This window comes from Ananas comosus, linkage group 1 (genome assembly GCF_001540865.1).
Source record: "Ananas comosus cultivar F153 linkage group 1, ASM154086v1, whole genome shotgun sequence".
Taxonomy (NCBI): domain Eukaryota; kingdom Viridiplantae; phylum Streptophyta; class Magnoliopsida; order Poales; family Bromeliaceae; genus Ananas; species Ananas comosus.
Genome location: NC_033621.1, coordinates 19066500 through 19094009, shown reverse-complemented (window position 1 = coordinate 19094009; position 27510 = coordinate 19066500). Strand labels below are relative to the sequence as shown.

The 27510-nt window shown below is 42.1% G+C and overlaps 1 protein-coding gene across 1 annotated transcript; it reads left to right on the top strand.

The window, feature by feature from the left end:
- Positions 1-5864, top strand: LOC109721091. Its single transcript, XM_020248512.1, has 3 exons — positions 1-110; positions 4476-4546; positions 4969-5864. The coding sequence occupies exons 1-3, from the start codon at positions 59-61 to the stop codon at positions 5578-5580; spliced, it is 735 nt and encodes a 244-aa protein (XP_020104101.1). The 5' UTR covers positions 1-58; the 3' UTR covers positions 5581-5864.

The following is a 27510-nucleotide window of genomic DNA, read 5'->3' as shown; positions in this document are numbered from 1 at the left end:
ATTAATTAATATTTAATAATCTCACATAAATTAGGCCAGGTGGAGAAGCCGGGAGAGGATGTGGGGAACCCAAAACACTCGCTCTCCAATCCCCCCACTAATTTCGCGAGGTATTTTTTTTTTTCCCCTCTATTTTCTTTTTCTTTTTTTAATTTTCCATTGTACTCAATTTGAACGCGCTTTTTTTTGATCTAATGGTTTATTATTTTTCTTTTTATTTTTTATCCGACGAATTAGAGATGAAAGTAGTTTTTTTTTTTTTTTTTTTTTTTTTTTTTTTTTTTTTTTTTTGTGTGTGTGTGTGTGTAGTCAAATAGAGTAGCTGATGGATTTGTTTGCTTTTTATCTAACTAAATTGGGAGGAATAGAATTTGATTTGCGGGGTTCAGATGTATTGAATTCGGGATAAAGATGAGTCTTAATTTGTGAAGTGGGATGTGAGGAGAAGCAGTTGATCGTACAATCTATGAGACAATCAAAGTATAAACGTGAGATTTGAGCATTCCAAACTCGGCCTCAGAAGATCTGTCGGTAGAAATAAGAATTACTTGAAGTCCTTTTATCACAACTGATTCTCTGGACAGCTTCTTGCTCCAGTCAGAAGCAGAAGCTCCAGGTTTTATCAAACTGGCCTTTTCGGGCTTATTGGACAGTGGATTCTAGCAGAGAGCTAGCTGAGCATGGAGTATACTGAGGGAATTTAATGGGATGAATATAATGTGGATTTCGATCGGAAGTTGATTAAGGGAGAATGAGAGTATTCTGCTCTAGTGCCTCGTATAGATGGTTGCGATAAGAATATGTAAAGATGCAATAAATTGTTTATGATTAATAATTCTATCCAATTTGCTGTTTCGATAACTTCCCTTTGTTAGAATTTAAATGGAGTTGTCGAACCCTATCTGTTCACATCTGACTGACAATCTTGTAGGTTATTCAAACTGTTACCACTTAAAGGAAGAAAGATCAGTACATTTTTGACGGAGATATTTCTTCTTTTTTTTTTTTCAATTTTTTGTTTCTACCCACTTCACCTGGAATATTTTGTTATATTTGTGTCAGTGCTAGTCGAAATACAGGGAACTATGCATTCTGGTATTTGATTCAGATCCTAGAGTGACCTACTACTGTTTGTAGAGAGGTTTTAGCGTACAATTTGACTTTGATCCGTTTATTTTCTTTCCTGGTTGGACTGTTGCATCTTACTTTGAAGTTGGATTTGGGGTTCATACCAATCTGAGAATAGGTGAGACTTCCAAGAATTCTAGTTTGTAGTATATTAAGATTGTCCTTTAAACACAACCTATAATGCGTGGATACTTCAATTTAGCTACCATGGTCGTGGATCAGATACGTATGAAATACATATACTTGCCTACTGTGCGTATGTTATGTATCAGATATTTTATTGGAATGATTGACAATTTGAAAGACTCATAAACATACCGGATACTAGAGAGTTGCTTAAAGTATATGCGAGGTATAATTGTGGGGTGGCATATCTCAGGTTGAATTTGGGATGGAACCAATCTTAGTTGATGGCTTGATGCATCTTAAATAACTTGTTATAAAGATACCTCTTTAATGCATCTCGATGTCACATCCATCGAGCATTCGTGGATATTAGAAGTCAAGATTAATGTTTGTTTGAAAATTTTCATTCCCAAACGAACAAAGTTTGACTGTCTCTATTTCTTTGCACACGAGAGTAAGTTTACTGCTTCACTAGTGTAATGGTCCGCGCTTCGCGGCGGGAGCTAATAACGCAGGAAGGTAATAAGATGATTATTTTATTATATTTATTTATTAAGAAATATAGAGATATATATAACATTCACATTATTTAAGATAACTAAATATATAATACAGATAATCTAATATGATATAATGTCATTTATAATGCAAATATAATTGGTAAAACAGTTTCCATATTATGGCCTATCTGTTCCACTTAATTTCTTGTGGGTGTTAATCTTGCCTGGCCCTTCTCCAGTCTTCGAACTGCATAAGTATGAACAATATCTCACATATATACGGCTACTGCAAATATATTGGTTTATCATTATGTCTGAGTGCATTGCAAGCACAGAGACTCACTGATAATTTTTTATTTATCTGGTCAAGTCAGCAGTTCTCGGTGTGTATCATGTTGGTTTTTAGAGTTTAAGTTTATTTCCGAATTCAAGTATGTCACGGCTATTGCAAACGTGGCATTCAATTTCCATACCGCCTATGCCGATCTAGAGTTTTTGCAGATGAGATCACTATACAATTCACGGCGGATATTCACTTGGGTGCGCTTCTAACCTCCCCGAGTATGTAAACTGTCTCTTCACATTCTGCAGGAAGAGAAGAGAAAAATAAAATAAAATGTCAACTGTGGCAAAAAAAATAGAAGACACAATATAAAATATTCACAGTAACTAAAACTTTAGATTTAGAGAAAAACAAGCGATGTGGCTTAACGACGGAACACCGTTTTTCGACGAACTCTTTTTCTTCACAAAAATCAAAACAAATTTAGCGAAAAATTTCTTCCGAAAAAACTAAAATGTAAGCAGCCCGCAATGTTAAAGCAGTGTAAATAATTAGAGTAACTAAAACTTCAAATTAAAAAAACAGGCGACGCGATTTTATGACAAAGCGCCATTTTTCGATGAAGTCTTTTGCTACACAAAATCAAAACAAATTTAGCGAAAAAATTCCCCCGAAAGGAAATTAAATTTAAGCAGCTCGGCAATGCAAAAAACAATGTAAAATAATTAGGAAAGACGAGGGGAAAAAAAGAGAGCAAACAAATTTCCTGTTTCTCTTAACCACTCTGTTACTACTTCACTCTCTTTTTTTCTTTTTCCTTCCTGAATTCTTTTGTGTGTGCGTGTCTTGGGTTAGGAAAAAATGTAGAGAGAATGAGAAGGAAGAGAGAGGAGAGAGATGACAGTTTTAATTGGAGAGCAAATACATGCCCCCTGTTCAAGAGGCGATGTGAGCCCATGTGTGCGTGTGTGCTAGGATAGAAAGAAATGTAGAGAGAGAGGGAAGAGAGAGGGGATGTAAAATAGGCAAGTACATGGCTTATGGATATAAAGTCCATGTGGGACCATGTGAAAGGGAAGAGAGGCCATGTGAGAGAGAGAAAACTCATATGAAAAAATGACAACGTGACTCGACGGAGGGACGTCGTTTGGTTTCTCCTTTAGTATAGAGTTTAATGTTATCTAACCATCTAAACTACTTATAATAAATATACCTATATCATTCAGGTTTATGATACGATCCACTTCTATAGCATCCCAATCACTGCCAAAGCAGCTTCCACTGAACCAGAATGGTACATTCAGAAGAGGATTCGTGAAAAATAAGAACCATAATAATATATATTAAAAATATATCTCTTCCATATAATATTTTATAATTTTCATAACTTGTAGCATCACCGTAACCATGTTGGATTTTTATCCCCTGTATCAACATATATGCAGCATAGAACATACTCTTTGTAGAGGAATCATTGAGAGCTGCCACTTTAATTCCTTTCTATCTATCTATGAATCCTCTCTTGAGAATCACTTGATATATTGAAGCTATACTACTGGCTAAAGATGTTCTTTACCTTTTCTTCTCTTGAATTAATTCCGTTTGTTGTTCCCATTATATTTTCTTATGAAAAGCCCATTATCTCATTCAAGCTTAGTACTTGAAACATCCTTCCCTTTTCTTTATGACATTATTTGCTACTTCTTTACAAATTAGTATTTACTCAACTGAGTTTCATTTTGAGCTACAGCAAAATAATACACATTAAAATGGAAAATTTTATTGGTCTATACATGGAGAATCGGAAGGTAAAGAAGAGAAAGACGGATAGTCAATGAGAGTAAACACTCTCTCAAGTCTTTTGATGTCTTGGTTCTTGTCAGATGAACATTCTTAGGTATGATTGGATTCTCTTCAATTATCTTAGTGAAACATCTTGATTGGTCAAAAAGAACACAATGAAAGTTTGCTTTGCATCAACTTTTCTTTCTTTTTTCTTTTCATTTGATTTTATATATCTTGGTCTGTATGATCAAATCATGTTAGTGTGCTTTCTTACCTATTTTTCGCAGGACATCTCAACATCAAGCTAGCGCCTTTTAAGTTTATTGCAGGGCCATGTTTTTGTCCAAGAAAAACAGATATCGACTTACATGCCTAATATTTCTCTTATTGTGTGTCATCTGTAGTTTAGTGGATATAGTTCACTCTCTTTGAACATTTAGGTCACGCTTCCGCACCATTTCAATATCTTCAACTCTCCTTTCCTTTTATTTGTGTTTCCTTCCAACTTTTCCTCTTCTGCTACTCATGATAAACATGCTGCTTAGCAAAGATACTACTATCGTTTGTTAGATCTATATTTCTTTTTGTCTTTTGTTTCTTTTTCCTTTGAATTTAGTCCATGCTGTCTAACTTTCCTAGTTGCAAAAATGCAGGGATGCTGGGAAAATTATCAGCATCGCCTTTCCGTACCTTCGAAACCTCTGCATTTTCTTTCTTTTCATCTGTAAGATGCTTCTTCTAAATTTTCATCTCTACTTGCATACTGTATTTAAAGAAAATCATGCTAACTATGAACCTGGTTTGGGCTTTATCTATTCATTAAAAATGAGAATGGATAAAACATCTTCTTACTTTAGCTTGTAAATCTGCTAATCCTCTCTTCTAAATGGATGTTTCTTTTTCGTTTTCTTTTCCTTTTTCGAGGACTTCGCGTTCTTTATAACACATTAGTCCTAGACACGCAATGAAGTTGTTCTTTATATGGTTAGGCAATTGATTTTCGATTATACTGTTTTTGATTTTCCGTTATACTGTTTTTGATTTTCAGTTATACTGTTTTTTTAACATAGAGCAGATACAGTTCTATATATATGCTTTGCTGTTTGTCCTATTACTTAGCTCTTACATTTCATTGCTTTCTTCCAGCATGATGTCTCAAATTCAACACGGATTTCATTGCTACCTATGAGGGCAGAGGGAGTAAAGCCTTATCTTCGACCAAATTTACCAAGTCAAGAATCTCATAATTCAAGTTATATGCTCAGAAATTCAAGTTATATGCACAGAAGTTGGAAAATACGCTCTTTTGATCAAGCACAAGTTACGATACTAGAAGATGATGAGAAGAAAATATGGGAAGAATCCAAACAAATACTCTCTGGTTTAAACTTCTCGGCTGATGAAGCTGACCGAATGCTCAAAAAAGCATTTGGGTGGGTTCACTCGCCTTATTGGAGCGAGGAGAGAAAAACAGAAATTCCCAAAATAGAAATCGTAAATGAAATATTGGATTACATTCGAAGCTTAGGGCTTTCGGATGAAGATCTTCACAAATTACTTAAGAAATTTCCCGAGGTGCTCGGGTGCAGTCTTGATAATGAAGTGAAGGCGAATGTCGGCACTTTGGAAAAGGAGTGGGGAATAAAAGGAAAGGCACTTCGAAATCTCCTTCTAAGAAACCCCAAAGTTCTTGGATATAATGTGGACTGTAGAGGAGATTGCATGGCTAAGTGCACTCGGTGTTGGGTTCGATTTTAATGCCTTCCTCATGAAGAAGATTTGGCTCTCATTTATTTACTGAAGATCGTAAGTTATTTCTGGGGCCATTGCATAATTCCGAGCATGTTCGACTTATCTGGTACAAAACACAAATGATATGTAAGTTTCGTTTCCTTTCACATTTCGTTGGCAGGAATTTCCATTGAATTCTACTGAAGGTGTATACTTGTACAACAGTGATGATTGAAGTGATACACTGAAAATATGTTAGTCCATACATTTCGGTACGCCGTTAAATGATATAGTTTTTCCTCTTTTATTTTTGTTTCTTCAATGTCGTATTTTTTAGGCTAATAATCCATATCCATACAAGACATTAATTTTGAGTTTGTCGGTGCCATGTATCATTCTCTCGGCCCCTCTCACTCCCAACCATTCCTCTCGTAGCTGCCCTGCCTTTCCTCTCGCTTACCGCCTTTTGTCTTTTCATGTCTCTTTCACTGGTCTATGGTCCATATTTATATGTTTTTATTGTGCCCATCTAAACCCTACATTTCTCTCTTGCTAGTCTGTGCTACCCTACCTCTCTTTCTTTCTCCCCCTGCCCGGTTTGGAATTTCCTTCTACTCCCCCCTCTCTCTCTCTCTCTCTCTCTCTCTCTACGTGGTCGTTTCATGTTATCTCACTTTACGTGGCTATTTTTTATCATTTTCGGGGCTAAGAGGGGATAGAGTATTTTATCCTAATTTTCAACAATGCATTGTATGCAGCCAACGTATTTATTAAAAAAAATAAAATAAAATACCAGTCGGTTTATCGCCAACAACTCGTTAGAGACACGGCACATACCAAAGCCCAATCGAAGAATACAAAATGAGCACTCAACGATAGATACTATGTGTTCAAATACAACTACCTGATACCAGTCACTCGATAATTATATCGGGGACTTACATGTCGTCTCTTTACAGGAGCGTGATAGTCCGATGCCTTTTAACACTCTGTACTTTGAAGATCACGAGCGCTATAGTAGTAATTGCAGCAATAGCCGAATTAGGAGCAACAACTGCAGGAGTATCCTTATACACTCCCGCTCTATGCCCATATAATGGAACTTGGCTAGTATCATCTGCAGCCTACTACTGTACGACCTGCTAGACGAGACTCAACAACACAGCCACTTGGTCCACGAATTGTTGAAAGCAATCCACATCCCCTGGCTCCTCGGCACCAATGGCTGTTTACCACTGCTCCTAGTAGTACATCTCGTACATCTCATGATCCGAGGCACACTACGGGTTACCGTTGAGTGAGGTTACAACTAACCTGACTCGACACATTAAGACTTAGTCTCAAACTAATACCCCGCGCGCCCACGTTTCTAGATACTTTAGTGGATTGATCTAACCGTAGTTGATTTACGGTGAAAACTGCTTTGATACGTACTATCTTAATCTGTCACACTCCGGAGCGCTTTTTGTAAAGCTTTTTCATTATAAAAATAGAGCTTAGCGAAAACATATAGAAATTATTTTTTATTTATTTTTGTAATTGGAAGCCCACTTGGTGTGCACAGACCTGCCTCATGGACAGGGTCTCCTCTGTACAAACGAACAAAGTCTTCCTAGTACATACACAGTGTAGGGGCAAAAATTACGGTGTTCAACCACACGATCGATCACAACAACAACAACTATATATAGTATGCTACTACAGGAGAAAAAGTCAATCACAAGTATTACTGTGTCTACAAATCTATCCACCAACAAGTAGAGAGATTTAACAAGTCTAATCCAAAACATCAACATTACAACTCACATTATGAAATATAACTATAATACGATATTGAAAAGGGGTTAATGAAGGTTTATAGAGTTATAAAACTTGAGGTTTCCAAGATAAGGCAAAAACTAGGGAAGTTATCGAGGTTCTATCTATCACGACCTCACACAGCATTCAGACCCTCACCACCCGCCTTATCTATGAAAAGGGGGAGGGGTGAGAAACATATAAAAATACTTTCTGATAGAGGCAATGCGCTGCCGAGGGCAAGCTGCACCCGCTGGTCAATAGAGAAGAGAAGTAAAATAACGGTAAAATAACAACTACAGTAGCATAATAATAAATGAATAAGAGCAAGAATACCAATACGTAAGATATGCCGCTACTGTAATCAAATCAAGATGCAAATATGCCATGCATGCATCAACCGAACAATTAGTCCAACATATAACCCAATCCACAACCACTGTATTGGTCTATAGATCTCAGGTAAAAGCGATGCTTGCACGAACCTGACTTGCGGGTTTACTTCGATCTCTTTTTTGAAAAAGAACATCCACTATCAGTGGCCAAACTGGTGGACATAAATGCATATTGATGCTGTGGCAGATCATGCTGTATGCTTAAATAACCGAACCGCAGTGGAAAGCCGCAAAGCTTAGTCAAGTAATGGAACCGTGATAGGGCGCCGCAAAGCTCATAAGGAGCAATCAGGTCATCAAACCACACCAAGAAGCTGCAAAGCTCACGAGCTGTCTGCCGACTACTAAGGGCCAAACTTATGTAGAGTATAGCTGACCATAAGGTCAATCATATTTCATATCCATATGGAACCGACAAATAAGGTCAAAATCCACGAAAAAATAATCATGTGCCATTCAAATCCTACTTTACATGTTATATGTCCAATACAATGAGGTATATAAATGATAATCATGAAGCATGTGAAGAGGAATATAATAGTAAGCCGATATATAGAATAATAATTTTTGTGTGTCACACGAGATGATCTTAATATATATATATATACATATATATATATAGTAATATTATGAAAGTTATGATATTAAAGTATACATGATAGGATCATATTTTATAAATAAAATTTATTTTTGCTGCATTAAATGTGCATGCACGTGCGTGCATTTCCTTACTATTTCTGTATAATGATATAGATTAGTCTACTTTTGTATATAGGCTGTGATACATGTTTATATTTTTATACTAGTAGCTCCAAAATTGTTGTTTGTGGTTCGTGGTATAGTTTACTTGTGGAATTTAGGGTTACTTGCTTCTGTCGTCGTTCCTGTTATCATATTGGACGTACGCTTTATGTGTACAAGGTTGGTGTACACACGATGGTTTGTTGTCATTTTTGTGGGGCTTTCGTTGTGGAAATCGAGCAGCGACAAGGGGTCGAGGTAGGCGCAGCAAGGCAACAGTGGGTGCGTGGCGCGGCAAGGGAGCCCGAGGGCCAGGCACGGTGCGACAGTATATAGTGGAGCAAGGGCTCCCAGGGGCCCTAGGGTGAGAAGGCCATAGGGCACCCATGCTTCGTCGCAGCAGGAGCGACAGGCGCCGAATGCAGTGAATTTTGGTGGTGGTAGTTTTTGTCTCGGGTGGATCCTACACCGATCTTTTCTCTTTCTCAACTTGTTTGCCGACGACATCGCAGTACTCATTCTCAACTCATTCATTAACGTAATCGCAATTCAAACAACATGCCTAAATAGAAGGAAAAATTAATGGTGAAGATGGTGCAAAATTAAATTCAAATTATATATGCATGTATATATATCATTAGATTATTATTATATTATGATTCAAACTCATAATCGAATTGTCATCTCCTTGACAATGGCAGTAAATAAGTTTAAACAAATTTTGACGTACGTATACGTATATATAAATTTACTATTTGTCACGCATATTGAAACTTTTAATATTCCGAGTTAAGCATAATTTTCTAAATTAGTTATTTTTAAATTATGTATTTCCTACTAGATATTTTAAATTTTATTGAAAAAATATTAAAAATAATACTTTGATAAAATTTTATCAATTTATAATATTTCAGAGCACTTTTCAGATAAATATTAGACAAATTAATAGGCTCCTTTAGACTTTCGAATCAATGATCGTCGATTCGAAAGTCCCAATATAGAAAACGATTTGGAAGCATGGATGGCCAGAAGCATACCAGCCTTACTTTATTCAGGTTGGGGGCCTCTTCCAAAAAATCTTCTCCGATTGTTGTATGCATCCATGTTAGGATTATTATTCTCTCTTTCACATGTTGTTTATGATGTATTAAAACCTATATGCATCAGTAATGAAAAATACCTGTGGGCTTTTCTCCACAAAAGAAAAAGAAAAAGAAAAAAAAAAGAAAAAAAAAAACCCAATGGGTAAGCAAGTGAATAGTGTTACTTGGCCACACAGTGAGCTCGCCTAGCTAGTGAAAATGTATTAATTTGGGAATGTATCGATTGAATTCACTTTCAGTGTTTAGAAAAACAGAAGCTTCAGACTTTTATTGTGTGGGACATTTGAATCGATAATTGATTCTGTTAGATACGACTTGCATTATTAAAAATATGTAGAAAATTAAATATTACAATTTTTAATATTATTTACCTAGTGAATAATGTAGATGGAAGTTGCTTTTGAAAGTAATTTAAGGCTTGCTAATACACTTTGCTACAGCAATTAAGTGGAAGGAAAAATAAACACTTTTCATTCAAAAAACTTGATTGCTAAAGGCTTACAATTAAAGGACTTAAATAAAAGAAGAAACTTGAGGCTTAAGAAAACCTAACTCAACACATGTTCTCCACTACATCCACTACACATGTGCTCCTAGAAACTAGCTACCATGAACTCCACAACATTACCCACTACTTACACAAATTAAGGCACTAATCCACTATTTCCATGATCTTAGCCCACTACACCCAGTACTTGCACAATAGTAGGACCACTAACATCATAAGATTTGCATCATTTTCCAACAAATAAGTAATCTCTATATAAATCTTCAAAAATAATTTAAATTATGGAAAACGATAATACATCACTTAAATTTTAAATCAATGTTTTTCTATCTTACTCTGGACAGTGGAAATAATCTTCTATCAAAATGTTGTTTAATTTAAAATTTTCTTTACTATTGAATTTAACAACAAATGCTTCCTATTAGCCACTTAATTGTCGATTTTCAGATCTTTAGTAAATTATATTGAAAAATTGTGAAATTTGGTATTTATATATTTTTACTGTGTAGATCATGTGTAATTCAAGCTGATCGTCGATTCGGATATTCTATCAATGAAACAAATTAAAAGAATTGAGGCATTCATACTTTCAAAACTATTTTTGCTAAGCTTTTGGACTTCTTGGATAAGAAGTTAATTGTACCATTTATCCCAGCATTTACGCTATGTCCATTTTGGTTCCTATGTTATTTTCGGCAATCAAGTTCCTAACATTCGTTATCTGTTTTCTAGTTAACCCTTTATCACTAAATATTGTTAATTATAATAAAAAACTATCTTGTCTACCAAGCAAATTTGCCTCATCAACACCAATCCATGTCACCTCACGGTTTTTGATAGAGTTAATAAAATTAACAAAAAGAATTGGTTAGAGTAAGTAATAAAAATTAGAAACCTAATTGAAAAGAAAAAAGAAAAATAGGAATCAAAATCATAAAAACGGACAAAGGGGAGGGGCCAATGATGCATTTAACCCATGAAAAAATATATATATAGAAAAGAAAAAACATGCACAAAGGAATGAGACGGCTTTATTATGTAAAAGCATCACTGTTTAAAGTGGGAACATGCGACGAAAGCCTTTCTCGGATGCACCGACAAAAGATTCAACTTAATTTTTTCTGATAAGAAGGTGAAATTCTACTGCTACAAAACTACTGAAGGGATACTAACTTATGTGGCCTTTTTAGTGGTTGTAATATCCCTGACTTGTCGCAACCCGCCGATGATAAGAATTCTCTGAGGTGAGGATGGCTGCAAGGATGATGGTGGCTCCTAGTCGCAGTTCTAAGGTAAATTGCCACTAGAAAAGGTAAGATAATAGAGATAGAGGTAGAGAGGGGTGGGGAATTGAGGTAGAGAGTTGAGAATTGGGGAATTGGGAGTAGGAAGAGAAAGATTGTGGAAGAGGATATAGAGAAGAAGAAGTTTGGGGAAGAAGAATACTAATTTTTCATTCATGTCCCATTCTGTTTACAATGACCTTTTATCTACTCTCTACTTCTAGTATTGAAATGTAAATTGCATATGTTTGGGGATTACATTGTAATTGATTACTACATACTAAACGGGATGACTCGGGCCTAATTCGGAGATGGGCTGAGCCATTCAGTAAAGGCCTCTCCCACAGTCCACCCCGATCTTCCCAAGTGAGCGAATCCTCTTTGTTGCCCCTGCTCCATTATCGATAAGTACCCGCTCCAATAAGCTTGTTTATTTATGCCTAAACCCCTTTAACTCAGCTAGATCCTGTCAGTCTCTTCTTTTGCTGCCCTAGCTCTTTCCGCCATCCTTTCCCACCACCTTCTACCTCCCTTCTTCCTCCTGGTTGTCGCCCCGGTCGTTACACGCCATCCACCTTAACTCGACCCTTGTTCTCAAGGGTCAAAGTCGGGGAGCTTGGAAGCTGCTAGTAGTCTTCCCAAGTCGCCTCGGCCTCGCTCAAGTGGCTCCATATAACTAGTACCTGCGTAACTGCCATGTTTCCCTTCTGAACCATATTGCAGTCTAAGATTTTCTTTGGTTGTGCTAACAATTGACCCTTTTCTCCAATCAATGGCATGGTGGGTATGGCCTGAGTGGTTAAGGGGGTTCCCCGCTTGATAAAAGAGACATGGAACACCAAGTGTAATATACTGAATCCCCAAATCGTGATGCTAACTTTGATCGAATGGATCAATGTCACGCCCCGAGACCGCTACCAATTTTGTCCGGTTCGGGCGCGTCGAACAGACGCCGAACGGACAGCACTTCCCCTATCCGCCCAAGGCTAAACAATCTGATTATGTACAAGAATTTGCCTAGGAATAGAAATTCTATACATACACAATCAATGAAGGGCACAACAAGTGCCAACAACTAAGAGCAAGAGTCACATGTGCATACAAGTGAACAAAAGAGAGATCTACTAACTATTACTTCACATTGCATCCATTTACATTTACATATTTCCATAATGTGTACAGGGTTTACTACATAATCACCAAAATACATACATAGCTCTCCAATCCTCACCTACATAAGTCTCTCAAATACATAGGGTAATGCTAATGCAAAATAAGAAAGCTACTATGCACTACTACTCGGGCGCGATGCTCTTGCCGCGGTCCTCGCCCGGCGTACTCGTACTAGGCCCTGCAACAAAGTGGGGTGAGAACTATTGTCCATAGTTCCCAGTGGGTTCGGCCGCCGACTCCGCCGATCTCCCCACTAGGTCCGAGTGGGCAAAAGCAGATAGATAGGTAGATAGATATGAAAACTGTAAATGACATAGTAAGAAAGCTATGCTACTATGCCCAATCATGTGTAATGCATGCATGCCTTAGATAGTAAATAGTTCACTAACATGCCACTATGTCCACTGACCATGTCCAATAAGCAAATGTTCAATAACAGTGCTATTCTCTTGTTTACTCAATCCTTGGCGATTCCTTGGGTTCGCCCATGACTCATCTCGCCATCCCGTATGGTAAGGAGACTCACTTCGCTCTCAAACTCGGGACCGTTTGCGGGACATCAACTCTGCCCCTCTCGCGCCAAACTCCGGAGTGAACGACGACTTGTGTGGCGCGACCACCACAAGTATAAACAGACTGTGAGTATGATCCATCCTCTCAACTCGAGGATACCCTATCAGCTAGGGCTAGTAATCACTCGGGAATCCGCCTATCCCAATGTTCATATGCAAGTGTTTAGCTACACTATGTTCTTGCTCAACGAGTCATCACTAGGGAATCCACCTATCCCTAAGTTTGCAATCCACTAGTGTCACTTTACACTAAGTTATATGCCACTCGTTCTGTTCATTTATCAATCATGTGCCACTCATTATGTCACTAGGTAACCATCGAGTCCATCTCTTTTCCTCGGCACTATAGGATTCAATGTCAAGACCCAATCCTTATCTATCCATTATACCAAGCATTCAACTCACACTATGATATCAATTAGAAAGCATAAGGAATGGAAAACAATGCAATCCTACAATGCAACATGCAAGAGATGCAGAAATCATAGTGTGCTAAGACATAGAGAGGAACACGGTTGCTTCGGGATGACACCACCCACCTTTCGATGATGTAGGGGTTCTAAGAATGCTTCTCGGCACTTACTACGATGTCGTCTCGGCCTCCGAGGCGGAAACGAAGCCCAATCGGTCTTGTTTTGCCGATATCCTTTCAACGACTTGACGAATCATCAATCCTTTTCGCCAACGCGTTTAGACACCTAGCAATTAGGTTTAGAGGCCATCAATTGAGATCAAACCCCATTAATAAGCAAAGCCCCAAATTGGAGCCTTAGGTTTGCACTATTGCAAACTACTCCATCAAAACTCTAGATTTAAACTTTAAATCTCTATTAAGCATGCTAGAGTTCTAATCAAACCATTTCTAGAGCAAGAAATCCAAACCCTAGGTTTCTACCATTATAGGGCTTAGAAGCTTACCTCTAAGCTTGCTCCAATGGTGTGAAGAGGAAGAAGAAGATGATCAAGGCCCTTCTCTAGCTTGCTTCTCCTTCTTCTCCACCTTCTTCCCCTTCCTTTCCTTCTTCTCCTTCTTCACTTCAAGAGAGAGAGGGAGAGAACTTAGAGAGAGGGAGAGATAAGTGTTTAGGTGGGAAAATGAGAGGGAGAGAGAGTGATCTCCCCTCTATACCCTTCACTAATGCAACAATTGCACCCAAGTCCCTCAACTTTGCTTCTCTCACACTGCTCAGACTGGGGAGTTTTCGTGCTCGGGGACCGGTTTGTCCCTAAAGGGACCGGTCCCCGAGAGCAACCCCCATGGGCAGAGGCTCTCAGCCAGCTTCTATGCGTACGGGGATCGGTCCTCGCCTGAGGGACCGGACCTTCAAGGACCGGTCCTCTCTCGAGGGACCGGACCCCGAGAGCAAACATCGCGCGCAGAATTTTTCTGCCGCACATTCAGCTTACGGGGACTGGTCTCTCCCACCAGGGACCGGTCCCGGAGAGCAAAATCTGCCAAGTTGCAGATTTCCATTCTTTTGCTCTCCAAGGCCCTCGCTAATGCACTTTTTAGGTTTTTGACACCTTCGTCCTTTCCAAAGCGTACCCACTCGACAATTAGTTGATTCTGAGAGAAGTCCAACTCTCGGATTTCGAGAATTCACTTCCTTACATTCTCCCCTCCTAAAAAAGAGTTTCGTCCTCGAAACTAATCCAATTCCTCAACTAAACTTAAATCTATACCTCATTCCTCAAATAGGTGAGGGTGATGCTTTCTCATCAGATCCTCGAGTTCCCAGGTGGCCTCGCGATCGTCGTGATTGCTCCACCGTATCTTGACGTAGGGAATCTCACGATTTCTTAATTTGCGCACCTCTCGAGCGATAATCATCACCGAAAACTCTTCGTAACTCAAGTCTTCTTGAAGTTCCGGCGGCTCATATAGCATCGCGTGCTCAGGGTCATGAATGTACTTGCGAAGATTAGAGACATGGAATACATTATGTACATCGGCGTGCTTAGGCGGCAATGCGAGCCGGTAGGCCACCGCACCAATTCGCTCCAACACCTTATAAGGTCTGATGTATCGAGGACTCAACTTTCCTCGCACTCCAAATCGCTTCACACCCCACATTGGCGAAACCTTCAAGAACACGCGGTCGCCCACCGCGAATTTCAAATCTCTCCGGCGCTTTTCCGCATAACTTTTCTGTCTCGACTGCGCCGTGAGCAATCTCTTGCGAGCTGTCACACCCCGCTCCCCGCCAATTTGGTCGGGTTCGGGTCACGTCAACAGATGCCGAACGAACAGCATCTCCCCTGTCCGCCCAAGGCTCTAATCACAAGTATGATTAAGCAATCAACCAAAGTAATTTGCAATGATACAAGGCTTGCACGAGGGCAAGCAACAACGGAAGCGAAAGCTCTAAACTACAACATTCAATCATACATAATACTTGATTACATTTAAACCAAATATTAGTAAACTAATCTATTACATTCATTTGCTTTCATTCAAGGTTTCTTACATCTTAATCATTCCACCAAAATATATGATATGGTTTCAATTTAATTATACAACTATAGATTAACAAAATAAAAGTTGATACATGTACACAAAAGGAATGACTAAATGCATAAACTTCGGTGGCCACTAGCTATGGCGCAATATTCTTGCCTCGGTCCTCCGCCGCCTCGCTCGTGCTAGGACCTGTAGGGTTAGTGGTGTGAGAACTACAAAAAAGTTCCCAATAGGTTCGGCAACCGACCTCGCCGACTTACCCACTAGGTCTATTCAGGCATAAGTATTTCAAAGAATTGAAAATGGTAACCATACTAATGCTAATACTATGCCTGCAAGAAAGATGTCAGTGGATATATAAACAAATGTAGAATGCTCATGCATGCATGCTTATTCCATAACTTTACGTTGGGTTTTTACCCAATCTTGCCATTTAACCTTGTTAACCCCAATAACTCACAACCCAAAATTCCTAAATAACGGGGGACTCGAACCACCCTAAGGACCGTTCTTTGGGAGGATTTTACCACGCCCAGTGGTGACCAACTCCAGAGTGCACCGCCCGAGAGGGAGCTACCTCCCTCAAGCCAAGACTTATCGTGAGTATCGATCCAATCCCCACATAGAGAATGTATAGCCACTTATCACAATGCCACTTTACCAATGATAGGTCTCTACCGTATCATGTTTGCCACTTTCTAGGCTACTCTTGCCACAATGCCTCTAATGGTTAAACTTTGTTTAACAACCAATGTCTCAATGCCAATCTCGTCTCTATTGTCAATATCACCTTTGTTTACTATTGTCTTAGTCCAAGTCTCATATTCATACAATTTTTAGGGTTCTATTATACATGTCCATTATGGTTCTTGTTCAATCACTATGTTCATCTACGTTAGAAGCATAATATTGAAATTCTAACCACTAACCACATGTCAAACACCCTATCATGCATGAATGGTTTTATAAATATGCTCAACAAAAGTGAAATAGACATAAAGGGGAATCCGATGATTCCGGTATGCACCCCCCACCTTAAATATTGTAGTAGGGTTGTAGTTCAACTCTCGCGATTTTAGGACGCCTATCCCATGACCTAAACCCAAAAATAAAGCTAAATTAGGCTTAATACATAGAACTCTTACTTAGTCTTTTCGTAACGTCAAACGGAGTTGTCCCACGCGAGAAATGCCCTTAATTAGGTTTCCAAGAGGTCAATTTATCTCGGAAACAACCGGAGGCAAAAATCCCAAAATCCATGCCCTAACAATGCCATAATGGGATTTCTCCTAGATTGATCTCATTCCTAAGCAAAAGCTAGCTTAGAATCAACTAGGAAGCATTCTAATACCATCACTAAGCCATTCCAAGCATCCTTAGGGTATCTACTTTAAACCCTAGATGTTCACCATTAGAGCACATGAAGCTCCCATGAGTTTCATGGTGTTCATGGCCCTAAAAGGTTTCTAAAGCCTCTAAAAAGCTCAAAACTCTAAAACTTGGGGTTTAAAACCAAACCCTAAAAGTAATCTTGCAAGAACTCACCTCTAGTCTCAAGCTCTACCAAGTCCTCCTTGTTGGAGAGCTTCTAAAACCACCAAAATCACCAAAATTCCACTCCAAGGCTTCTTCTCCACTTTCTCCTTGCTCTAGATCAAGCTTTCTAGAGAGAGAGAGAGAGGGAAATAAGAGAGGGAGAGAGTGGAGGGGTGTTTGCTGTGAAGGAGAGGAGGGTTGGGTTTATTACATATTGTAACATTTGCAACTAAGCCCCCTAAAAAGTCTTATTTGCAGCAGACCAATTTGGTGCTGCCAGACCAAAGTGTACTGGTACACGGGATTTTGTACCAGTACATTTTCTGCGCAGAGGCAACCCGAGAGCAATCTTCTCGAATTTTACCAAAGTGTACCGGTACACACCAGGGGTGTACCGGTACATTTCTGCGAAAACTCAAACACGAGAGCAGCTTTCTCTCGAGCTGCTGGTCTGTACCGATTACAACTCGATGGTTGTACCAGTACATATACACCAGATTGCAGTTTTAGCTCCGATTCGACTCTACTTCGTGCCGTTCGATGCTAAAACCTTTCTAACTCTTCTTAAACTCATTTTTAACCCTTCCAACATTGTTGGAATGCTAAATGCAACTTGTCCATCCATCACTTTCGCATACTTTAGTCAATTTGGCTAAAGTTCGATAATCGTTCTCAAATTTCAATATGTTACACGAGCAAGGCGGACTTTCTCCTCTGCCTCCCGCAAAACGTCGGCGCCGAACTCGGCACGTTCACCTACATCACTCCAGTGTATGGGAGATCGACACTTCCGCCCATAAAGAGCCTCGAACGGTGCTATGCCCACACTAGTATGATAACTGTTGTTGTAGGCAAACTCGGCCATCGGCAGATGATCACACCAACTTCCTTTGTAGTCGATGACACACGCTCACAACATATCCTCCAGAGTTTGAATGGTTCGTTCTGTTTGCCCATCTGTCCGAGGATGGAAGGCTGTGCTAAAGTCGAGTCGTGTGCCAAGCGCTTCATGAAGGCTCTTCTAGAAGTGCGAAGTGAACTGGGGGTCTCGATCCGACATGATTGACTTCGGCACCCGGTGCAACGTCACTATCTCGTCAAGGTATGCCTGCGCTAACTTGTCACCTGCCCACGTGGTGTGGATCGGCAGAAAGTGTGCCGACTTCGTCAATCGATCCATAATCACCCTAATTGCATCGTGGCCGCCCGTTCAGCGAGGCAAGCCGACCACGAACTCCATTGACACATCTTCCCATTTCCAAACGGGGATTGGTAGGCTTTGAAGCTTTCCTGCTGGAAACCGATGCTCCGCCTTCACTTGTTGACATACTACCATTTCGCCACGAAGCGTCCCACATCACCCTTCATTCCCGGCCACCAATAGTGCATTCTTAACCTTTGATACATCTTGGTGCCGCCCGGGTGATCGCTATAAGGAGACCAATGTGCTTCTTGCAAAATCAACTTTCGGATCTCCTCATTGTTCGGCACACACCATCGATTTCGAAATTGAAGTGCACCACCAGTGTCCATAGCGAAATCGCTGCCACGACCCTTCTTGATGTTGCGCCGCACCTTTTGGAGACCTGAGTCCGCGGGTTGCAGATTCTTGATCCTCTCCAACAAGGTCGATTGGACAACCAGCGTCATCAACTGAGCCGGAATATCCGGAGCCACAACCTCAAGGTCCATTCGCCCTATTTCTTTCCACAGAGGCTTCTGATTCGTGACCCACAATGCGAGGTTCTCCGTTGACTTCCTGCTAAGTGCATCAGCGACTACATTCGCTTTCCTGGGATGGTAAAGGATATCCACATCATAATCCTTTAATAGCTCTAGCCACCGCCGTTGTCGCATGTTAAGCTCCTTCTGTGTGAACAGATATTTCAGACTCTTGTGGTCGGTGTAGATCTCGCAATGCGTACCATACAAATAGTGCCTCTACAGTTTTACGGCGAAGATCACCGCCGCTAGCTCTAAGTCATGGATAGGGTAGTTCTTCTCATAGCTCTTCAACTGACGGGACGCATAAGCGATTACATTCCTGGGCTGCATCAGGACACACCCCAATCCCAGATAAGATGCATCGCTATAGACCACAAAGTCTTCACCTTGCACCGGTAAAGCGAGCACTGGAGTCGAAGTCAACCTTTCCTTCAATTCTTTGAAACTCCGGTCGCACTCGTCACTCCAAACGAATTTGGTGCCTTTCTGAGTCAGACGGGTGAGTGGAATTACTATCTTCGAAAAGCCCTCCACAAACCGTCTATAGTAGCCCGCCAAGCCCACGAAGCTTCGAACCTCCGTGACATTTGTTGGGCGCGGCCAATCCTTGATTGCCTCAACTTTCCTCGGGTTTACAGAAACTCCACCTTCGAAAATCACATGCCCCAGAAATGCAACTTCACGGAGCCAAAAGTTGCACTTCTTCAACTTCGCGTATAGCTTCTCCTCTCGAAGGACTTGAAGCACTACGCTCAGATGCTCGGCATGTTCCTCGTCGTTGCCATAATAGACCAATATGTCGTCTATAAAGACCACGACAAATTGGTCCAAAAACTCCCTGAAGACACGTTTCATCAAGTCCATGAACGCCGCCGGGGCATTCGTAAGCCCAAAAGGCATGACCATGAATTCATAGTGTCCATACCGCGTGCGGAACGCGGTCTTCTTGACATTCTCCGGCTTAATCTTCAGCTGGTGATAGCCGGACTGCAAATCTATCTTTGAGTACACACACGACCCCTGCAGCTGATTGAATAAGTAGTCGATTCGGGAAAGTGGGTACTTGTTCTTGATCGTGACTCTGTTCAATTCGCGATAATCCACACAGAGTCGGAACGATCCGTCTTTCTTTTGCACAAACAACACCGAGGATCCCCACGGTGATACACTCTGCCGGATAAACTGTTTGTCGAGGAGGTCTTGCAGTTGATCCCTCAACTCCTTTAATTCCGCCAGCGCCATTCTATATGGGGCCTTCGAGATCGGCGCGGTACCGAGAATCAAGTCTATAACGAACTTGATATCCCGATCCGGCGGTATCCCCGGCAACTCTACGGGAAATACATCCGGGAACTCACGTACTATCGATAACTCCTCCAGGGTCGGAGCCACTCGGTCCACTTCCACAACGGTTGCCAAGTAAGCTGCGCAACAGCTGTTAACCAACTTCCTTGCTCTCACAGTCGATCATCACATGGTACTTCGAAAGCCAATCCATGCCTAATATGACGTCGAACTCTTTCAGCTTCTTGAGCACTAACATCCTGATCGGCATTATCCAGTCGCCTATTTGCACTGGACACGCCGAACACTCCTTGCGGATAAGGAAATCACACCCAGGCCCCGACACATGCCAAGTGCTCTTACTAAACTGGAACTAGATACCATGCATTTGTGCAAATGGCCTACTGATGAATGAATGCGTGGCACATGTATAAACCATAGCCCTGGAGCGAACTTCGTTAATTAAAATCATACCTGCCACCATATGGCGCTCCTCGGGCTCAACAGGTTCCTCGGTTTGTGTCTGAGTGGCGAACACCCGCCCACTTGGAGCTGATCGCGTCATCTCGGGCTGACGCAGTGCCATCGCGCGTCCTGCCGACACTGCCGTCGGTGGAGCTCCTCCATAATGAGCTGGAATTACCGGAGCCGACGCAATGGATGGAGCAGGCGAGGCTCCTCCTCCCGGGCAGTCGCGTATGAAGTGCTCCGGTTGCCCGCACTTAAAGCACTTGCCTTGGCGCTGGTCACAACGCGACGCTTGGTGGTCTTCGCCGCATACTACACATCGCACTTCACGACCCTTGTACTGAGTCCGCGGATACTTCGGGGGCTTCTTAGAGCTTGCTTGTCCCCCCCAAACCACCGCTCTGTCGCTTCTTCCCTTTGTCCTTGGACTCGGCCAGCAGCTCACGCTCCTCCCGGACATGGGCATCACCATGCTCCGCCCACAGCGCCCTATCGAAGACCTCCGCAAAGGTCTTGAGCTTGAGTATCTGCACGGCCTTGTAGATCCCCGGCCGAAGTCCTCGTAAGAACCAGTCGGCCCGGTCCCGGTCATCTCTCACCACATCCCAGACACAGTCTATGATGTGGGAAAACTCCTGCTCATAATCCACCATTAAGTGGTCCCCTTGCTTTAATTTGCGAAACTTCTCCTTGAGCTTCCGCTTCAGTGCATCGGGGAAATAGTTGGCGAACATCGCCTTTTTGAACTCCTCCCACAACATCGGCAGAAGGTCAGAAAGCCGATCCCACTTCACTCGCTTCCACCACACTTTCATCGCTTTCTCCAAGCAATGTGTGGCCAGATACACTTTGTCCCTCTCCGAGGTGGATAGGTGCTCAAAGAGCGTCTCCATCGAGTCGATCCACGACTCCACCATTGCCGGCTCTACTTTCTCCCCTTCGAAGATGGGCGGGTTGAACTTCTTGAACTTGATAAGAGCCGCCAACGCATGCTCCCTTTCCACTTCCTCGGCCGCCGCATCGGGTGTCGCCGAACCCGACGCCGCCGAAGGAACAATTGTTGACGGGGGACGTGCCGCCACCGGAACCGCGCTATACCCTCACCCTTCGCCGCTTCAGGTACACATGCCGAGGGCGGGGGTAGATCACGGCCGTTAGTTGCCGTTGCAGCCGTCGCTGCCAGTTGCCGCTCTATTAACTCCCGGAGTAGCCCAAACTGACCAGCTAGCACGGTCACTTGCGCCCGCAACTGCTGCATCTTACTGGGCCAGGCTTGCTCAAGGGCTACCGTAGGCTCTGGCACCCAGGGAGGTCCAGCTTGATCTGGCACCTCGGGAAGCGGTGTCGGAATCGATCTACGTGTGTAGCGTCTCTTTGGTGCCATTAGCTCCTGAAATGCAAATACCTGGTTAATCGCCTTAACCGGATTACCTCGTCGTGACTACGACACGTAACGAATCAATAATAAAATCGGGCGAAAGCACACAAGCGTACTTGTTCGAAACCCTTGGCGTCATGTTGTCGGCCGCCAACACAACTACCTAAAGTCAAGAACTAATACCACTTGAATCCATCTCTAGCGATTACTAGAGACATAACCTCAATCTCGACCCAATCGAATCACTTCCGCCACCGTTATAGGTCCACGTTCCACTCACGCACCTATAGCCTTAAGGTTTCCGTCCTAGGGCCTCCTAGGTTGATCTTAGACTCTCTCTTTACTTGCTCTTAACTGCTCTGATACCATCTCTATCTGTCATGCCCCGAGACCGCTACCAATTTGGTCCGATTTGGGCGCGTCGAACAGACGCCGAACGGACAACACCTCCCTTATCCGCCCAAGGCTAAACAACCTGATCATGTACAAGAATTTGCCCAGGAATAAAAATTCTATACAGACACAATCAATGAAGGGCACAACAAGTGCCAACAACTAAGAGCAAGAGTCACATGTGCATACAAGTGAACAAAAGAGAGATCTACTAACTATTACATCACATTGCATCCATTTACATTTACATCTTTCCATAATGTGTACAGGGTTTACTAGATAATCACCAAAATACATACATAGCTCTCCAATCCTCATCTACATAAGTCTCTCAAATATATAGGGTAATGTTAATGGAAAATAGGAAAGCTACTATGCACTACTGCTCGGGCGCGATGCCCTTGTCGCGGTCCTCGCTCGACGTACTCGTACTAGGCCTTGCAACAAAGTGGGGTGAGAACTATTCTCCATAGTTCCCAATAGGTTCGACCGCCGACTCCGCCGATCTCCCAACTAGGTCCGAGGCGGCAAAAGCAGATATATAGGTAGATATATATGAAAACTGTAAATGACATAGTAAGAAAACTATGCTACTATACCCAATCATGTGTAATGCATGCATGCCTCAGATAGTAAATAGTTTACTAACATGCCACTATGTCCACTAACCATGTCCAATAAGCAAATGTTCAATAACAGTGCTATTCTCTTGTTTACTCAATCCTTGGCGATCCCTTGGGTTCGCCCATGACTCACCTCGCTATCCCGTATGGTAAGGAGACTCACCTCGCTCTAAAACCCGGGACCGTCTGTGGGATATCAACTCTGCCCCTCTCGTGCCAAACTCCGGAGTGCACGACGACTTGTGCGGCGTGACCACCACAAGTATAAACAGACTGTGAGTATGATCCATCCTCTCAACTCGAGGATACCCTATCCGCTAGGGCTAGTAGTCACTCGGGAATCCACCTATCCCAATGTTCATATGCAAGTGTTTAGCTACACTATGTTCTTGCTCAACGAGTCATCACTAGGGAATCCACCTATCCCTAAGTTCACAATCCACTAGTGTCACTTTACACTAAGTTATATGCCACTCGTTCTGTTCATTTATCAATCATGTGCCACTCATTATGTCACTAGGTAACCATCGAGTCCATCTCTTTTTCTCGGCACTATAGGATTCAATGTCAAGACCCAATCCTTATCTATCCATTATACCAAGCATTCAACTCACACTATGATATCAATTAGAAAGCATAAGGAATGGAAAACAATGCAAACCTACAATGCAACATGCAAGAGATGCATAAATTATGGTGTGCTAAGACATAGAGAGGAACCCGGTTGCTTCGGGATGACACCACCCACCTTTCGACGATGTAGGGGTTCAAAGAACGCTTCTCGACACTTACTACGATGTCGTCTCGGCCTCCGAGGCGGAAACGAAGCCCATTCGGTCTTGTTTTGCTGATATCTTTTCAGCGACTCGACGAATCGTCAATCCGTCTTCGCCAACGCGTTTAAACACCTAGCAATTAGGTTTAGAGGCCATCAATTGAGATCAAATCCCATTAATAAGCAAAGCCCCAAATTGGAGCCTTAGGTTTGCACTATAGCAAACTACTCCATCAAAACTCTAGATTTAAGCTTTAAATCTCTATTAAGCATGCTAGAGTTCTAATCAAACAATTTCTAGAGCAAGAAATCCAAACCCTAGGTTTCTACCATTATAGGGCTTAGAAACTTACCTCTAAGCTTGCTCTAATGGTGTGAAGAGGAAGAAGAAGATGATCAAGGCCCTTCTCTAGCTTGCTTCTCCTTCTTCTCCACCTTCTTCCCCTTCCTTTCTTTCTTCTCCTTCTTCACTTCAAGAGAGAGAGAGGGAGAGATATATGTTTGGGTGGGAAAATGAGAGGGAGAGAGAGTGATTTCCCCTCTATACCCCCAACTAATGCAACAATTGCATCCAAGCCCCTCAACTTTGCTTCTCTCACACTGCTCAGACTCGGCAGTTTTCGTGCTCGGGGACCAGTCTGTCCTGAAAGGGACCCGTCCTCGAGAGCAACCCCCGCGGGCAGAGACTCTCAGCCAGCTTCTACGCATACGGGGACTGATCCTCGCCTAAGGGACCGGACCTTCAAGGACCGGTCCTCTCTCGAGGGACCGGACCCTGAGAGCAAACATCGCGCGCAGAATTTTTCTGCCGCACATTCAGCTTACGGGGACCGGTCTCTCCCTCCAGGGACCGGTCCCCGAGAGCAAAATCTGCCAAGTTGCAGATTTCCATTCTTTTGCTCTCCGAGACCCTCGCCAATGCACTTTTTGGATTTTTGACACCTTCGGCCTTTCCAAAGCGTACCCATGCGACAATTAGTCGATTCTGAGCGAAGTCCAACTTTCGGATTTCGAGAATTCACTTCCTTACAATCAAAGTGAGGTGTGAGGGTGATAAGCGAGATCCCCGAGTTGCCTTGAAGGCGTTGGAATTGTTAGAAGTGAGTTTCGGGAGTGTTTGGGTGTTCTCGGCGCAAATCGGGTGCGAAAACGGACTCCAAAGGATTACAGCTACTGAAATTGCAGAAATGACATTGAGTACCGGTACCAGGAAAGAGGGTACCGGTACCCAATAGAAGTGCAAATGATGAGCTCACGGGTTCAGGACCTTGACAGGTTGTGTACCGGTACTGCGTAACTGGTACCGGTACTGGTACAGGTACTGGACTGGTTGGGTATCGGTACTGGGCAGTGCGTACCGGAACCCAGGATGAAAACAGATTGCGCAGCTCTCAAGTTGAGGTACTCAGAAGCGTGTACCGGTACTGAGGAGCCCGCATACCAGTACTCCAACCCGAGTACCAGTACTCAGCCCTGCGAAGGGCTGAAATTAAATAGTTTAGAGTGATAAAAGATAGGGGGTTTAAATGTAATTGTGCTGGCCTATATTAGGGGCCCGATGCATTTGTTTCCTTTGTACGGGTAAACCATTCCACTCCTACTCCTCTTATTTTCTCTTCTCCTTCTCTCCTTCTCTCTCTAGGGTTGCTCCAACAAAGAATTTTGGAGGAGATTAAAGGTGGGAAATTGGAGCTTTTGGAAGGAAAAGAAGCTCAAGGCAAGGAAGAACTTGAGGAGCCATGAGTCTAGGTAAGTCTTCTTGCATGTATGAGTTAGGGTTTAATTTAATTACCTAAATTGCAAGTTTTTGAGATTCTTGAGTTTTGGAAGCTTGGATTATTCCATGAAATCCTAAGAAATTTGGAGTATGGGTAGTGTATGTAAACCCTAGGGTTGAAAATAGGGTTTTGTAGGAATTGAGGTCTATTATGAAAGTGATCTCTTATATTCCTAATTGAAGGTTAATTCGATGTGTTGGGAGACTCGGATCGAAGTTCCGACGAGTCTATGGTGAAATATTGAGGAAAACCTCATTTTGCTTTCGTCAGCTGTGAGTCGAGACAAATGGGCATCTAAAAATCACGGAACTTGGATTCTCGCATCTCGGCATCCCTACGAGATGGGTGGTGCTATCTGAAATCATCGAATTTCTCATTATGCCTATATCACCTTTTTGAGTATATATGTATATGTATAGTATTGTATTCATGCATTGTAGGGTAATATGATATGTGGCGAGATGTGGGATCTCTTGTATGCTTTCAATGTAAAAGCACATGTGAAATGACAATGGACTATGCACATAGAAACCCTATAAATGTATGAACTAAGTGTTGGACTATGACAATAGTAAACAAGGTGACATTGTGACTAGATGGATTGATTAGCACCTAGAAATAGGGAATGCTAGACAAAAAAAAACCTTATGAACTTTGTGGTAATAGTGATATGGTATCCTCAAAGTTGAGGATTGGATCGTACTCATAGGTAGTCTGAAATGCTTGAGAGTGGTCACTCCACCTCAAGCGGTGAGCTCCGAAGTTGTCATCAACTAGGCGGTAGCGAAATTCTCCCCAGCAGACGGTCCCATCGGGTTGTAGCGGAATTCTCTCCGACAAAAAGGAATTTGGTTTGGTGAGTTGGGTTTAACCAAAAGATTAACCAAGAGGATTGGATAAATGTAAAGGTAAAAGAGAAATGCATGCGTCATCAGCATTATACTCGTTGTTTCAGTTATTACAGGCATTGTAGTTGCATTAGTTTGGTTTGCTATCTATTCCTTTTCCTACGCATGCCTGATTAGGCCTAGTGGGTGAGTCGTCGGGGTCCGCGGCAGAACCCACTGAAAACTTTTAGTAGTTCTCATCCCACTAACCTTGTAGATCCTAGCGCGAGCGGGGCAGTCGAGGATCGCTGCAAGGGCATCGCGCTCTAGGTAGTGGACTTCGTTGAGTATAGTTGTACCCATTTGTATTTCATCTTTTGTCGTTAATGAAATGAACATGTAATAGTTGTATTTGTGTCACGCCCTACGACCCGTCTATTTGGTCGGATTCGGGCACGCCAACAGACCGCCGAACAGACAGGGTTTCCCCTGTACCTGAGACAGAGTTTTCCCTGTACGTCCAAGGCATCACAATCCATACAATGCGCGAGATTCCAACCAGGAACAGCATTCATACACAAATTGTAAAAGGAAGGTATCAAAAACATAAATACAACTATACTATTACAAGCATTCATCCCAGTTTTACATTTACATTACATTTGTTCTTACTTAGCTTCCAAATACAATCCACTTATTACAACTTTGTTCTTTTCTTTCTATAACCCTAGCTAAGCCGACTCAGGGTATTGCTATCTCTGGTCTCGGTGGTAGGGCGTTATCTACGGAGCTACGCCCTTTCCTCTCGCCGCCGCGCCGCTCACGTGTGAACCTGTAATCCCCCAAAACAACGTGAGCTGAGAACTATTTTCGTAGTTCCCAGTGGGTATGGCCACCCAAGAGAAGAGCTCGACCCACCAGGTCCAAAAGAGGCACTACAACATGTTAATCCAATAAATATACATAGATAATATATGCAAGTATTAAATAGATGCATATGCCTCACAAATGCAACTATGCAAATCATGTAACTCATGCGAGTAGATTAACTGATTCTACTCTATCACTTGCCATTCTTTATTCTTAGCTGTTCTTTATTCTTTGCCATTTTTTACTATTTTCTATTCTTTAATATTA